Source organism: Dermacentor albipictus, chromosome 9 (assembly GCF_038994185.2).
Source record: "Dermacentor albipictus isolate Rhodes 1998 colony chromosome 9, USDA_Dalb.pri_finalv2, whole genome shotgun sequence".
Classification (NCBI taxonomy): domain Eukaryota; kingdom Metazoa; phylum Arthropoda; class Arachnida; order Ixodida; family Ixodidae; genus Dermacentor; species Dermacentor albipictus.
The window spans coordinates 115,016,004-115,032,928 of record NC_091829.1 but is presented as its reverse complement, the minus strand read 5'-3'; the positions used below and the strand labels follow the sequence as shown (position 1 = coordinate 115,032,928).

At 49.7% G+C, this 16,925-nt stretch overlaps 1 protein-coding gene across 1 annotated transcript; it reads right to left on the bottom strand.

Moving 5' to 3' along the window:
* Positions 1-1,569: 1,569 nt before the first annotated feature.
* On the bottom strand, positions 1,570-16,264 carry LOC135913557 (lactosylceramide 4-alpha-galactosyltransferase-like). The gene is made up of 2 exons (XM_065446071.2): positions 16,037-16,264; positions 1,570-2,563 (listed from the first exon to the last, which is right to left on the bottom strand). The coding sequence occupies exons 1-2, from the start codon at positions 16,188-16,190 to the stop codon at positions 1,743-1,745; spliced, it is 975 nt and encodes a 324-aa protein (XP_065302143.2). The 5' UTR covers positions 16,191-16,264; the 3' UTR covers positions 1,570-1,742.
* Positions 16,265-16,925: the final 661 nt, after the last annotated feature.

The window sequence follows — 16,925 nt, the reverse complement described above, 5'->3', positions numbered from 1 at the left end:
ATACGCAGGGATGGGTTATACGTACGCGAGTAAATACGGTATGTTTTTCCAGATCAGATGCGGATGTTTTTAGTTTGTTGAAGACCCTTTGCGTAACATGAAATTTGTGTTTATCAGACCAATTATGTGTCCGTGTTCGTTTAAAAAAATGTCCTTCTCTGTAATGACCCAGAGAATGGGGTGGCCCGTAGCCAATCAGTTAAAAAAAAAGCCTGGCATTCGAGCGCGCGTGGAAGTGCAATGGGCTTCCCCCTTCTTCCAGGGCTGTAATGACTCGGTTTCCGAAGAATTCAGCTAGGCGGTAGCGTCACATTTTGGTGCTCCTCAGACGTAATGAAAACGAAAGGACATAGGCCAATCAGCGGGCCGTCTTTTTTGTCAACGTGAACATCACAAACCAAGGGAAAATATCAACTTACGAACGTACCCTGGTAAATAAAACAATAATTTGTTCATGTTATTGATGAGATTCATGTTTTTTATTATGAAACGTGTTTATGACACACTGGCATTGAGTGATTTAGCGTATTTTGCTTACTGCGCTCTACCCATTTATGCCGCTAGGTGCGACGTCGTGCGCTGACTTGGCGTGCCGCTGCCGCCAGAAGTATTGCTGGTACGCAGTTATGGCGGCTAGAAGAATTAGAGATGAGATCGCCCACGCGGCGGCCGATACCGCAGCCCCCCGCAAGTAAGCGCATGCACAGGCCGTTTCCTTCCTGCTCCTCCTCGATTTCCCACCTCCTGTTTCCATGCAGCTTCTTTCCTCCCTTTTCCTCCTCGCGCACTCTTCTTTCATCTACCGCTGCGCTCCGCGTTCGCTCGCATCTTTCGCCTGTTCTCGTTCGCTCGGTTACGGCGAGGAACGACCCCGAGGCACGCCGATGCTCAACGCAGAAACGGGCGCCTAGGAGCTGCACTCTGAAAATGGGGCACGATGCGAGTAGCGCAAGCGGACATTCGTTGGGGCTGGAACTGCCCAGCATCACGCCTTCTCCCCAACTCAAGCGTGCACCGCGAATCGCGCGCGTCGTCCGCTACAGCGCGTGCCTAGAAGGCACGAAAGTCAATCTTGGCTGTGCAACAAAGGGATATTTAGTAAAGAAACGCATTACTTATGCGTGGCCCCTCCTACAAGAAAGAAAGTTTAGCTTCAGCTGCAGTTTTGTTGAAATTTCCAGCGGGTAGTGGCCGCCTTTTTTATAAGTGGTGGGCGCAAATGGCATTGTTCGCTCCCCATCCCCACACACCTGACATGGGCAGGAGGCAAGCGCACAGGCACTACCCTTCTCTCCTGCCCCCCCTCCCCCCCCCAGGTAAGTACGCCTATGATTTCTACGGCGCGCGATCGTCACAGGTTTGATGACCGAACATCGTAGATCATGAAATCATATCTGGCACCATGTTTTTAATCCCTTTATTTTTTGTTGACCAGCTTGACTAACGTTACCTGGGACACCTTTCTAATTGCCAAAATGACGTGAACTCGTGTCACGGTGCAGCGTAGTTTCACAATGGAGTGCTCGCATCCTGTTGACATAATATTTAAATTTTAATGAACGACCATGCTGACATGAGTTTTAAAATTTAATAAATAATAAACGCATGTCTTCACAATTATGTTGGTCACTGGCACTGCTAAGGCACAACAATAACGGCTAAGTTTTCGTTTGCAGCATGCACCGCTGCCACGTGCCTGCAGCTCTCAATGAGATAAACAGCTAGTCCGTGTTTCGCGTCGTCTAGAAGTACGGCCGCTGTGACGCTAGTTTGTACACTCGGGGACAGTGGGCTTTGGCGAGAAAGTCCATAGCGCAACCGGATCCTGGAACAATGGGCGTACTCTTGCTCAGGAAGTTCCAGAAGTGAACGCCGTAGCTCCTTTTCGTCGCCCGGAGCACCCTCATAGTACTGTTGGGCGAGAACAACGCCTTCCACTTCCAGTAACATATAGCAGCGAAAGTTGACTTGTGCAAGAAGGTGACGAGGCGAGAAAGCTTGGCGTCACTCAGTAGCTTCGCCGTGATGGCCCGGCTACACGTGGTGAAAACACCAGGCTCGTACGTGCGAGCACACCAGTTGATGAACGCGTCGAGAACAGCATGGTTCGCGTCGAAGAACAGGAACCCATTGCAGACACCACTTCTCGCGTCGTTTGCGTACACGACGCTGTTTCTTATGCCAGCCAGTGGTTTAGTCACGATGGTGTCGGTGTCCAGGTAGACACCGCCTCGCTTCCACAACAACACGTACCGCAGGAAATCGCTGAGGTGCATCACGGCGTAGGGCGATTTGGAAGCATTGACGAGCAACTTTTCAAGTGGGGTACCGGCTAATTCAGCCTTCACGTTGACTTGGGCCCAGACAAAATTTGGTAAATCTAGCAGTACGCTGTAGTAGGGGCAGCCACCGTCGCCTATATTTCCGGTCGAGAGCAGACGAACAGTAAATTCTGGGTTGTGGATGGCGGCCGATTCAATGCTGCATGCTTGTCTGGCGTTCAGGGTTGCTTTGCCGGACGTTTCCAGTAGCCAAATATCCCGCTTGCTTGAACTCCCAACACCTGCCGAAGAACGCAAATGAAAACGCTTAATAGGACCGGGTAACACTTTTAATCGGAATCGCGAAATGCATTTTACATTGAAGGGCACTATTTTAGAAATATTTTGCAGCAGGACGTATTTCAAATCGCTCAGTAGATCGAAGCGCTTTTATCGGTATTCAAAGTTCATCCTTCATCTCCTCCGGGGTGTAGCCACTTGAATGGTTTGCGACGAGGAGGCTACGGCGGGTCCGGCACCGCCCACTCAATGTCACAGCGGCGCGCAGTTTAAAATTTGTTTTGGATGTTCCCGAAGTCGCAACTATTTTCGGTTTCGGCGCCTGCGACACGCTAAGGTCAAAGGCTGCAGCAGAAATTACGGTTGGGTTGGTAAACTTTATGTGCCGCAACAGCGAGCGCTATCGCTCTGTCTGCGGCTTTAAAGAACACTGTTGGGCTAGCTGGCCGTCCATATTTGAAGTAGTAGCTTAGCGCGAATAAAACCACGGAAGCAGGAATCTCTGCGCTTGTCCTTGTCCGTCTTTCTTGCTTCCGTGGTTTTATTCGCGCTAAGCTACTACTGCGGCTTTAAGCCTGTTAAATGCTTTCAAATTACTTTGAAAAAAAGAAAGAAAAAAGAGATTGGCTGGGGCTTAGCTAAGGTTAACCCTGGATATCTCGAAGCGGAAAGGTTCGGTGATGCTTATGGTTTAGCTTATGGTTATGCTTTATGATTTAGTCTATGGTTATGCTTACGGTTTAGCTTATGGTTATGCTTTATGATTTAGCCTATGGATATGCTTACGGTTTAACTTATGGATGTGCTTATGGTTTAAGTTATGGATATGCTTACGCTTTAGCTTATGGTTATGCTTTTTGCTTTATCCTACGGTTTTGCTTAGGGTTTAACTTACGGATATGCTTTGGTTAGCCCATGGTTACGCTATACGCGTGCCTTGTGTATATGCGAATTGCTTATCAATGATATATACCATAAGTTACGCAGGATTATTAAACCTCTTTATTCATCATTGTTGGGCACATCGTCTTGCGATTTCTGTACAACCACAAACACAGCTCTCTGTATCTGTGGTATCACTCTCTTCTCCTTCCATGTTGAATGCACACGCCTATTCTCTGGCGGCGGTTATATAGTCGGTCTCCGCGATAAACACGCGCTTGCGGCGAACGTCAAACGATGACGCATAGCGCGCGGCAGTGGCCACCTTGCACCGCGCGTGACGTCACGTGCGGCAGCCATGCGGCAGCGGCGAAAGGTCAGGCGACGGAGTCGGCGGGGGCCACCTGCGTCGAGTCCGAACACGCTTACGGAGCCAATTCCGACATACGTCGGCTCGCGCGAAGCACGGTGTTCACTAGGGTAGCGAAGCTTTACGCTTCAAGAAACCACGCAGGGTCCTCTCAGTTGCCAAGTTTCTTTGTGCTAAACGAGTAGTTGTCATGCCGGAGCGATAGGGTTGTCTAAGCCACGACGGACGTTGAGTCTCGAATAGAGCTTGACTGCTGACGTGTTGCTTCGGCCCATAGGCCGAGCTTGACGCCGACGCACCGCTGCTCAAAGCAGTGCGCGACGCTCCGCGGGCACCCCCGCCCCCAGTTTCGGTTTCGCGTCCAGTCGGTAGCACAGAAGTGTCGGTAACAATGATGTGCGTATTTTCGCTGTTCGTACTCTGCGGCTTGTCGAAGCGGCTGCTTTCCCGGTAATCGGCGTGGTGCAGTTTCTATCGCCATTGGCGGCGAAGGCGACGATAGTGGTAAAAACGCACCGCACCGTGTACCATCGAGGCGAGGAGCTTCGGCAAGTCTGGTTAGGCGGCAACCTCCGAGTTTAGCCAACGCTCAGCATGCTGCATGCGTCAAAAGCAGAAGTATTGGCGCCTACGGGAACAGCTAAGAGCAACTTTAGACCGGGGGCCATCATGAAGCGACGTCCGCGGCGCGTTGCTACCACCGCCGCTCTCCGCCGTAGCCAACCCAGTGCAACCCGTTGAAGCCGCGGGGCACCACGGAGAAGGCAAAGGGAAGGCTGTGATCGCGAGTAACTCCGCCTCTACTGAATGCAATGCAAACGCGGTCGATGCGAATTATATATATATATATATATATATATATATATATATATATATATATATATATATATATATATATATATATATATATATATATATATATATATATATATATATATATATATATAGCTGAGCAAACTGAGCACACTTACGAAAATTGCATTTTTAATGGTGTAACGTTTCGGCCGTGGTACGGCCTTCGTCCGAATGCCGCGCCGTGACGAAGGCCGTGCCACGGCCGGAACGTCTAGACAAGCGTGAACGCAATTTGACGAGCAGTGACACACACACACACACACACACACACACACACACACACACACACACACACACACACACACACACACACTCAATTTTATATATATATATATATATATATATATATATATATTGTACTGTAAAATAGGGAGCAGTGGGGCTGTGGCTAGGAGAGAGACAGCGACGACGAGAAAGAACAACCTTGTTTCGGTGCTCGGTCGGCTACACTACCTCTCGCTGCTCTAACGTTCTAGTCGCGAACGCTTACTGCTCAAAGTGCTTCGCGACATTTGGTGGAAGGTGCTGGACGTTTCCCATCTCCCATGCCTGAGGTGACTAGTCCTACCGCGCCACCTATGGCACCACCTCCAGTCGCTTCGCGACAATTTATATATATATATATATATATATATATATATATATATATATATATATATATATATGTAGTGTGTGTATGTCGCTGCTCGTCAAATTGCGTTCAAGCTAGTCTACGTGTGCACAGTCCATGTGTACCCAAAGACACAAAAAAGCCCACGGTGTTAGGGTTGGCGTCTGACACCACGTGGCAAAAGGAATTTCATCCGACCATCTTCGTCGAAATGAGGCGTGACTTCTCCTGCGATGGTTGGCGTCCCGCACCTCGTGCATAAAGAACTTTCTCTCACCCGACTTTTTTCCTCCATGCCTCGTCGAAATGAAGCGTGACTTCCTAATTCGCCATGACCGTTTTGAGTGTCTGCCTGTCTGCCGGAAGCCCCGCAGTGTAAAGGCCTCTTTTGTGTGTATGTGTGCGAGTGTAGAGAGGCCCTTTCCTCGAATTGGACCTAGAAGAGAACTTCCACGAACCCGCAACGCGCAGAAGAGGCGGACAGGCGTCTACAATTTCAGGAGGCGGGACGACATCTTCCTTTCTGCAGGCTTGGTAACTCCAGAGGAGGAGGAGCCCTCTTTCTGCACCGGCCACGTGACATCGACGGAAGCAAGATGCCGCCCACGATTGTAGAGAGCCTAATTAAGGGGCTCCGAAATGTGCTTTTAATCACTTCATGCTCTTCTCACTTTCTTCCATCTACCTTTGAATAAACCGTGCAAGTTTCGCACTAGAAATCGTCTCGCCCTTGCTTAATCGCCATGTACTACCGGATGTCTGCAGCCCGCGGACAACGCCACACTACCCAATAAGTAACGTCGGTCGAGCTTCGATAGGCAGGCGCCGCTACGTCTCGGCAGCAGTACGATACGCTACTCTGAAGTACGCAATAAACTGACTGGCAGTGATTGGGATACGGAACCCTGAAGACCCGAACTTGGACGACAACTACGAGATCGTAGCCTCTTCATCCTGTCAACAACGTTCGGAAGGAATGTGTCTGGATTCATTACATCATATGGTGAGTGCACGGCTTTTCTTCACTAAGATATCATTTGACTTTACGCATTTTTGGAAAGTACATTGCAGTGATTTTTCTTTAACCGTTGACGGAAGTTTGAGTACGTCAAGGTGTTATAGAGTGAAGATTTAGCAGCACTAAGGGCAACCATGAACTTGAAGGCACTAGAGAAGCCGGAATTATTGAGCTTGGCCAAAGAGTTGGGCCTCCTAATTGTCGAATCAAAGAGAAAGCCGGAGATCATTGAGGCGATCGAAGCGACCGGGGCAGACGACGATGAACTGACGGACTGCCTAGAGAGCACTGCAGAGGAAGAGCGTAAGCGCCTAGAGGAAAAGGAAGAGCGTTTGCACGCGACGCACTCGAAATGAAGCGCCTAGGGATCGAGCTCTTGAAAGCTCAAAATTCTGAAAGATCTAGCCCAGAGACACGTGAAAGCGAGCGCAGAATGACAGACTTGATGGCAGCCTACGCCGTAGGAGGAAATATAGGTCTTTTTCTGGTACACTTTGAGCGCACGTGTGAGAAGGCAAAATTCGCGAGAAACACGTGGCCGCAAGGCTTCCTTACGTTACTGCCACGTGAGGTAGCTGATATTATTGCCCGCATGGGGGAAAGAAGAAGCAGAGGACTTCGATGAAGTCAAAGCGGAGCTGCTTAAAATGTGTAGGTTATCAGTAGAAGCATTCAGGCGAAAATTCAGGGAAGTCGGGAAGGTCAAAACAGCCAAACTCGGATTTCGCATACACTTTAGAGGTAAAGCTGAAGGAATGGCTCAGAGAAGAGGGTGCACTCGGCGACGCCGAAAAGACAATGCAGTGCGTTGCTTTAGAACAGTTCTGCCACCGGCTGCCAGTAAACATCAAGTATTGTGTTCAGGATAGGCCAGGCGTAGACACGGTTTCGAGAGCGGCCGATCTCGCTGAGGAGTACGTGACTCGCCGTGTGGACGAAAGCAACGAAGCTCCTAAGGAGATGAATAAATACAGACCCGACAAGCCAAAACTATGGTCAAAGTGGAGTCGGTATAAAACAATGGAAAAGTCAGATTCGATGAAAAATAGTAACGAGGAAAGCGAGGGAGAAAAGGAACCACCCGAGCGGAGCGCAGAAAGGCAGAAGCAAAAAAACTTTCGAGGGCAAGAAACCTGCAGTTTGCTACAAGTGCCAGTAAGCGGGGCATATCTTGGTGGGGTGCAGAAATCCCAAACTAGTATTGATGTCACTAAGTAGTAACGTAGAAAATCTGAACTGCCTAGAAACATACATTCGAGACCTCATGGTGAACGGCAAACTGTGTAGAGGGCTTCGCGACTCGGCAGCTACAATGGACGTGGTGCATTCGTCGTACGTAGAGGAAGGCCGATTCACGGGAGAATGTGCTTCGATAAGGGAAGCCGTAGAGGCCTCCAGTGTTTGTCTCCCTGTGCTCGCGCAGGTTCCCGAAAATTCTACACCAATTGCATCGCGCATACATGCAATCAGATTACACAAGGTTCGGCGACAACAGACAGCGGGTAGAACCAACGATAACATTCCAGAAACTTCCTATATATGCAGGCGCGTCCTCCGGTGAATGGTAACATCTGTACGACGGTAAAAAGCAATCACCCGAAAAAGATAAACAAATCCATGTATCAATGCACCCCTCTCTAAAAGCATCCTCCCGATACTAAAAACATAGCAGGAGAGCGAAAAAGAAAATGTCCCTTATCAAAGAAACAAACTCCAAAGTGACAGTCCAAAAAAGAAAGTCCAAAGGTAAGCCACGCAATGTCCCAAAGTTCATCAGCACTGGTAGAACGGCTTAAGTCGCAAGACGTAGACTATTTCAGGCTGTGAGCGGCGCCGCTGTGATAGCGAAATGCAGTCTGGTACGGCCTTATAATCGAGTGCGCCAATGCGTTGGATGATCTTGTAGGGCCAGAAATAGCGGCGCAAGAGCTTTTCGCTACGTCCTCGTCAGCATATTGGGGTTCAAACCCGAACACGGTCTCCTGGCTGGTACTTGACGCAGCGTCGTCGAAGGCTGTAGTGTCGGTTGCCTGTTTTCTGCTGGTTCTTGATCCGCAGGCCAGAAAGCTGTCGGGCTTCTTCGGCGCGCAGGAGACAGGTGGCGACGCCAAGATTGCCCTCGTCAGTGACGTGCGGCAGCATGGCGCCTAGAGTCGGCGTCGGGTTCCTGCGTAAACCAGCTTGAGCGGCGTGATCTGTGTTGTTTGTTGCGCCACCGTGTTGTAAGGGAACGTTAAGTACGGCAGGACGGCATCCCAGGTCTTGTGTTCGACGTCGACGTACATTGCTAGCATGTCGGCGGGGGTCTTATTCAGGGGCTCCGTAAGACCATTAATCTGTGTGTGGTAGCCAGTTGTCCTCCTGAGGCTTGTCTGACTGTATTACCGAATGGCTTGGGTGAGCTCCGCTGCAAAGACTGTTTCTCTGTCGGTGATGAGTAATTCTGGGGTGCCATGCCACCGCAGGATCTCCTCGATGAAAAATTTCGCCACTTCGGCGGCGCTAGCATTCGGCAGAGCTTTCGTTTCAGAGAAGTGGGTGAAGTTGTCCGTCGTCACGACGATCCACTGTTGACGTCGGAAAGGGTCATAACCAATCCATCCCGATCTGCTGAAATGATCGTCAAGGAGGCCGAAAGGCTGTAGTAGAACCGCTGGCCTTGTTGGTGGTGCCTTGCGTTGCTGACACTCTCGGAACGTCGGTGGTCAGGCGCGGCGAGTAATACCTTTCCCCTATCCTAGGTAGCGTCCGCGGAATCCGAGACGTCCAGCGGTCGGATCGTCATTCAGAGCAACCAGTACTTCTGGACGCAGTGCTGAGGGAACAACAAGAAGGTAGTTGGCGTGGAATGGGGAGAAGTTCTTCTTTACGAGTAGGTTGTTTTGAACCGAGAAGAAAGACAATACTCGCTTAAATGTCCTAGCGACAACGTCGGCGTTCCTTTGGAAATACTCGACGAGGCTTTTAAGCTTAGGGTCTGTTCGATGCTGTTCAGCGAAGTGTTCCGGGCCGATTATTGCAATGAAGGCGCTGTCATCTTCATCATCTTGCGGCGCGGGTCAATGGGAGCGCGTGCCAGGCCATCGGCAGCAGAGTGTTTTCGTCCGTACTTGGTTACAGTGATGTAATGTTATTGCAGTTTGAGGTTCCACCGCACCAGCCGTCATGAAGGGCCCCTATATTCTCTAGCCAACACAACGCGTGATGGTCGCTGACGATTTTGAGTAGCCTGCCATATAGATAAGGGCGGAATTTTGCTGTAGCTCAAATGATGGCGAGTCAGTCTTTTTCGGTCATAGAATAATTGCCTTCCGCTTTTGACAGCGACCGGCTAGCATAAGCTATCACCCGGTAAATCCTGTCTTTCCTCCGTATTAGGACGGTACTGAGGCCTAGCCTAGTGGCGTCAGTGTGGATTTTGGTATCGGCGTCCTCATCGAAGCGCGCATGTACGGGCGACGACTGCATGTGTCGTTTAAGGTCCTGAAATGCGGTGGCCTGCGGTTTTTCCCTCTTGAACTCGACGGCACATTTAGTTAAATGTGTTAGCGGTTCAGCGATGCGTTAAAGTCCTTGTCTGTAGTAGGCAGACACGCCAAGGAATCTCCGCACTGCCTTCTTGTCGACGGGATACGGGAATTGGCGATGGCGGCTGTCTTCTGCGGGTCGGCGCGGACTCCAGATTTGCTGATGATGTGGCCAAGGAACAGAAGCTCATCTTAAGCGAAGCGGCACTTTCAGTCTTCAGCGTGCGCCTTGATGACTTGATGACCTCTTGTACTGTCGCAAGCCACCCAAGGTGGTTGTCCAAATTTCCCGCGATGACGACGACGTCATCCAAGTAAACAAGATAGGTCTGCCACTTGTACCCTGTTAACACCTTGGCCATCATGTGCTGGGACGTTGGCGGCACTGTGAACACTCCAAATGGCCTGACCTTGAAGTCGTAGAGGCCGTCTGGCGTGATGAAGGCGGTCTTTTCGCGATCCCTCTCGACTTCTATTCGCCAGTAGCCAGACTTGAGGTCCATCGACTAGAAGTATTTAGCGTCGCAGAGCCGATCCAATTTGTTGTCTGTCCGTGGAAGGGGGTATACGTCCTTTTTCGGAATCTTGTTCAGTCTATAATTATCGGCACAGAAACGGGTTGAGTCCTTTTTCTTCTTGAAGACCACAGGAGAATCCCGCGGACTTTTCAACGACAAGATGATGACGGCGCGCAACATTTCGTCGACTTGTTAACTATTAGCTTCACGTTCACGCGTCGAAACTCGGTAAAGGCTCTCGCGGAATGGTCGCGCACACTCTTCGGCGATTATGCTATGACTTGCGAGTGGTGTTTGTCAAATCCTCGATGACCTCGAAAAGCAGTTTCTGTATCGTCGGAGAAGTCTTGTGAGCTGTTGCTGTTTACTCATGGGGATACTTGGATTTATGTCAGAGTCTGGTTCGGGAACTATGGTTTGCGAGGTCGATGCAGCAGAATCCGAGAAGACAAACGCATTGCTGGTTTCCACAATTTCCTCGATGTACGCGATTGACGTGGCTTTGTTGATGTGCTTAAACTACTGGCTGAAGTTTGTTAGCATGGCTTTAGCTTTTGCTTCGTGCAGTCGAGCGATCGCTCTTGCGGCGCAAATTTCGCGGTGGAGCAGTAGACGTTGGTCACCCTCGTTGGCGCTCTCTACGTCTGCGGGTATTTCGGTACTGACGGAAATTACAATGCTGCAGCGAAGCGGGATGCTCACTTGACCTTGGAGCGCACTCAAGGCGTGGAGACTACGAGAGCTGTCCAGCGGTATCGCTTGATCTTCCGACAGGGTTATCGTCTTCGATTTCCGGTCGATGATTGCGCCGTGTTGGTTTAGGAAGTCCATGCCGAGATTGACATCCCGTGAAAGCTGTTGGAGGACAACGAAGGTGGCAGGGTAGGTCCGCTCTTTAACTATAATTCTTATGGTGCAGATTTCAGTCAGCGTTTTTAAGTGTCGTCCAGCGGTCTGAATGTGAGGGCCTTCCCATGCAGTCTTAGCCCTTTCCAACTGGACGGCGATAGGTCCACCTATGACTGAGTAGTCGGCTCCTGTGTACACTAACGCGGTGCCGGCGTCGAGATGCACGTCGAGATCGGCGGTTCTTTGTCTTGAGTTACTGTTAGGTCTTGGCGTTGGAACACGGCTGCGTCGCGTTGACTTGTGGCTCGTACGTGGCGTCGTCAGGTCGGCTTCTCTCGGCGTATTCATTGCTTCCAGGCTTTGTCGGTATGGCGGCGTCTCGTTGATATGTCATCGGGACAGGCTTTTCGGCGTCTTCGTCAGCGGCGGAGGTTCTTTGTCAGTTCAACGAACAGCAACTACTTCCATCGGTTGCTGCTTTTAGTTTTGCGGATATGGACTCGCAGAGTGGCCTCGGGATGGGCCAGTATATGGTTGGCGTTGTGGCGACAGGTAGCGGCCGGGTAAGGGCGAACGGGACGGTCGTCGAGGACTCCCCTAAGTGGCGGCGAGGTAGTCGGTGATGTCACGTCAGTGCTCCCCAAGCTGTGGACGCGGCGCGTTTACGGCGAACCCTCTGAGTCCCAAGTCGTGGTATGGGCATCGGCGGTACACATGGTCGGCTTCTCCGCACTGATAGCAGAGCGGGCGGTGGTCGGGGGCTCGGCAAATGTCCCTCTTTCTTGCGTAGATGCGCTGGGCGACGCTTGGACGTGCTGGCGGCGGCGGCGGTGGACGACGGAACTGTGGCGTTACAGGGCCCTGGCGCTTGCGCAGAAGGGGACCTTGACGGCGGGCAAAGGCAGCGTAGGTCATCGCTTCAGGCTCTGGAAACGGTGATTCCGGCTGCACTTCGGATACGCCCGGTGACCATCGAAGACCACCGGCATATCCCTTCTTATAGATAAGTTAAAACTTCCTTCATCTGCTGGCATTGATGAAATCAAGACAAAGGACTTAAAAACACTCGCCATGCGCCAAGTTCTTATGCTTGCTGTTCTCGCAGTCCATTTCTGCAGGTATCATATCACACGACTGGAAAGTGGGGAAGGTCGTCCCAGTCCAGAAGTCTGGTAAAAAAGATTCACCACTTTACTACCGCCCCATATCACTAACCAGCATACTCTGCAAGCTCATGAAACACGTCATTGACTATTTGACAATGCAGTTTGTGGACTCAAATTATTTCTTTCATTCATCACAGCATAGATTTCGTAAAGGATACTCCTGTGAAACTCAACTAGCCATTTTCGTTCATGACCCTTACGCCAACCTTGACGCTAACCTCCAAACCGACGCAATCGTCCTCGATTTGCTAATGCATTTGACGAGGTACCCCATAACCGCCCATTTCTGAAACTTTCCGGCCTAAGCTTGCATTGTGACAGACTAGCATGGATAAAATAATTCTTGACTCACGCCCCAATCAGTCGTCATTAATAAACAAATGTCTAACTTATTACCAGTTTCCTCGGGGGTGCCCCAAGGATCCATCCTAGCACGTCTTTTGTTTTTAATTTATATTGACGACGTACCTCAGAAATTAGATTGCCATATTCGGATGTTTGCCGATGATTGCGCTATTTACAATATAGTTACTGACACCTTTACCGAGATATCCCTACAAGATAACCTGAATCTGGTACAAAACTGGTGCAACGGATGGTAATACTACAATTAATATAAACAAACGAAAAATATATATCTTTTCACTATCAGAGTAATCCTCTCCTGTTTCCCTACACTATCTCTAACGTTCCTATCGACCCTGTCCAAACATACAAATATCTCGATGTTCATCTTAGGCATGACCTTACGTGGAATAGCCATATCGCGAACATTTGCTAACAAAAATGCTTGGCTTCTTAAAGCGTCACCTCCACTCTCGCCCCCCCCCCCCCCCAGTATTTTAAGCTACTGGCATATAAATCACTAGTTCGGTCAAAATTAGAATACGCATCGCCCATCTGGTCTCCGAAACAAGTATACCTTGCTAATATTTCACTTGGATCCGTTCAAAACAGGGCAACTAGATTCATTCACTCCTCGTATTCTTTTGATATCAGCATATCATCTCAGAAATCACAGTCAATTCTACGCTTTTCTCTTCGCACCTCACACAACAACCTTTTTTTCATCATTTTTTCTCCGGTCTGCTAGCGACTGGAACGGCCTTCCCCAAGAACTTGCTGCCATCACATGCCCATCTAGGTTGTTTAACCAAATTACGAATGCGTTTGCACTAGGATAATAATTTTTGTTTGTACAACTCGTTCAAAAATTTTCTGTATTCTCTTGTTAATCTATGATTCTCACCCCTTGTGCCTCACACGAGGGCCTTTAAGCAAATAAAGTAAAAGCGAAAGTCAAAAGTGGCATGTTGAGCGCCCGTGGATGAGCTGTCGAAGACGACGACGAACGTGCGAGCAGCGGCCCGAGCTCGTCTCAGTGACCGCGATAACTTGTATCATCTCCGGCCACGCCGCCGGATTTTCCGCTTCATGAGCGATATAATAATAATCATCATCAGCCTGGTTAGGCCCACTGCAGGGCAAAGGTCTCTCTCATACTTCAACTACCCCGGTCATGTACTAATTGTGGCCATGTTGTCCCTGCTTACTTCTTAATCTCACCAGCCCAATTAACTTTCTGCCGCCCCTTACCACGCTTCCCTTCCCTTGGAATCCAGTCCGTAACCCTTAATGACCATCGGTTATCTTACGTCCTCATTACATGTCCTGCCCACGGCCATTTCTTTTTCTTGATTTCAACTAATCTCATTAACTCGCTATTGTTCCCTCACCCAATCTGCTCCTTTCTTATCCTTTAACGTTACACCTATATAATAACGCCATATAATACTTTCGCATTAAAAATTGGTGGTCTCAACCGTAGGACGAAGTTTTGGACGTGACGACAAGGTTTACCGTTGCGCTTGGACTCCACGGACGCTGATGCGTCACAGTAGCCAAGTCAGCCCCTGGTCAACAGAAAGTACATCGGCCTGACAGCTACGGTGTCTCACAACGCTGGCATTACCTAGTTATCTAAAGAAAGAACTCCACCTCACAAGCTGGTTGCAGCACTGTGTAAGCTACACGAATTTTTAGCCAATAGGGCGGCCGAATGCACCTCCATGTGTGCTCGACCGCACCGTGTCGTCTGCTCAGCACCTGCTTTCCAACCTACTACGTGCTCCGTGGTTGGTAGAATGACGCAGAAAACGTTTTAACACCGTAACCATAGGCCGCGTGTGCGTGCATGTGACCGCACGGCTTCGCTTTACGTGTACCCTTTACCTGAATTTACCGTAATCCAGACTACTTAGCAAGTAGTACGGACGAATGCCCTTACAAATGTTCACCTGCGCCACAGCGTCTGCTCTGCGTCTACTTGGCGTTTGCTGGCTACCATCATCACGTGTCATGCTAGACAGGAGTAGTAAATGAGTGACCAACAAGTAGAGCTTTTATAGCGTCTCGAATCGTCAACGCATTACCAATGCTAATGCTGTGACTCCATCTCCAAACTAGAAAACAAAGCACTTTTACTGATCACCGTGCCTGTAATCCTAGCGGCGTGAAAACAAACAGCCGATCTCAATAATTACGACAAAACATAGCGAATGACTTCACCTCAGCTTCAGAACAGACTTAGCGACGACGTATTTTGTCGCTTGTTTCTTACATTCTGAAAACAGTTGCACCCTTTGCGGTTGTATATTTGCCACAGAACATTAATCGTCATCGGTCTTGCCCGCATTTCGTTTCTTTAATGCTGCGAGCCCGGATGTTCCAAGTCACGAACGGCTAGCGCGTTATCACCATGAGAGAGCCTTCTCGACGGAAAATTAAAGAGAGGAGCGTTTTCAAGAAAGGAAAGGCGGGCAAGACAGATGACGATTATTGTTGTGTGGCAAATATACACTCCAAAGGGCGTAAACTTTCTTTAGAGTGTAGTAGCAGGGCGATAAGCCAGGAATAAGTGCGAATTTGGACCGAAGCGGGTGGGCAACGCTCCATGGGCGCAGCCATGTTGGCACGGATATGGCGGCTTTTACAGAGACCGACAGTAACTACCACAGTAATTATCGGCATACGACGCACATCCGCAAAGGCCCTAACCTGTAACGTCTCTCGGTACTGTATCATATAGCGAGCAAAAATAAAGCTCTCTAGTGTAGCCAATAATAAGCCATTTACACCCGGAACTATATACCGCTGCTCAAGGATATTGCTGCGTACGCTTCGTACCTTCGGGAGTGCTGCAATCAGCTTGTGAGATGGAGTATAGGGACCTTACGCTAGTATGATGAGCACCACATGTCTTTGCTGGCATCAAAACTCAATGGCGCGCGAGATGAGACCAAACGGAAAATACCGGCGTTAGTCAGCACCTTGTGAAACATATTAAAAGCTTAAGACGTTCACTGCTCAGACCAGATCATGCACACATCAGCTCAGCAGGGACGCCAGTGGGTTTGCATTGTTTGTTCTAATCGTGCAGAGCATCGGCGGTGCAATCACTTCAATTCAACGCTCTTGCACCTAAACGCTCGCCACGTCTCTGTGGAATCTATAACGCTCCGTGTGCTAGCTGTGCATGTGCCGTCAGCATGACAGCACGGCGACGTCGGCGGCAGTGCCGACGGCGCGAATGCGTCTAGAGCGTCCGTGCTACTGGTATTGGAATAAATCTACATCCATAATCCTCCTTCAATATAGGAAGAAGGTATTTTGGGACTCACGATGAAAAGCAGGCAGGGATGCAACGTGGTAGCGGCCCCATTCAAAAGCCCCAGTAGTGACCATGGAGAACAGCGCAAGGAATAAGAACAGACGGTGTTTGCAGCTGGCCTGGTAATCCTTGGACCGCGTGGTCGTCACCAGTATTGAGCGCATCTGTAGGCGAAAAGCTTTTCAGGTTCTCTGTCAGCCTGACACGTTATAATTTGACGATGATGATGATGATCAGCCTCTATCATGGCTTCTATTCCCATTCAAGGGGATAGGCCATGAATCGTGTGGAAGTGGGCAGCTAAACAAAATTCTTACTTGAAATTGAGAAACTCAATGTAAGAGAAAAAAAAACCAAAGAAGATTTCGGAATAACTAAACAAGGGGTGTGATAACGCAAAACCATTCCAAACTTTTTTATAATAAGGTGATTATTTGATCGGACTAGGAAGAGCGCCGAGACGGCAGTGTAGGCAGAACACGGACTCCAAGCGCGAGCGGCATTCACGAGCAAAAGCGCTGGAGAGGACGACCCACTATGTCCTTCCAGTCCTCCTCTACAATCGCCCCCGGGAACGATAAAGGAGCCACGCGGCGACCTAACAGCTTGTCACTACGAGTGGTTCATAGTAGTTCTTGAGGCGGTGAATGTTGACAATGTGTCGTCCACGACGGCGCATGTCCGAATACAGTTCAACGGGCTCGATCAGGCAGTTGACCAGAGATGTGCGTTCGACGACGCGATAGGGGTCTTCATTGTTGGCGAGCAGTTTCGACGAGAGCCCAGGTACAGTGGACAGGACCGAGCGCCACACAAGTGCTGCTGGGAGCAACGTGGGCGCAGAAGCGGTGTCACCGCGAACGCTCCTCTGGCGCTCTTAGTCATTTGAAGTAAAGGCC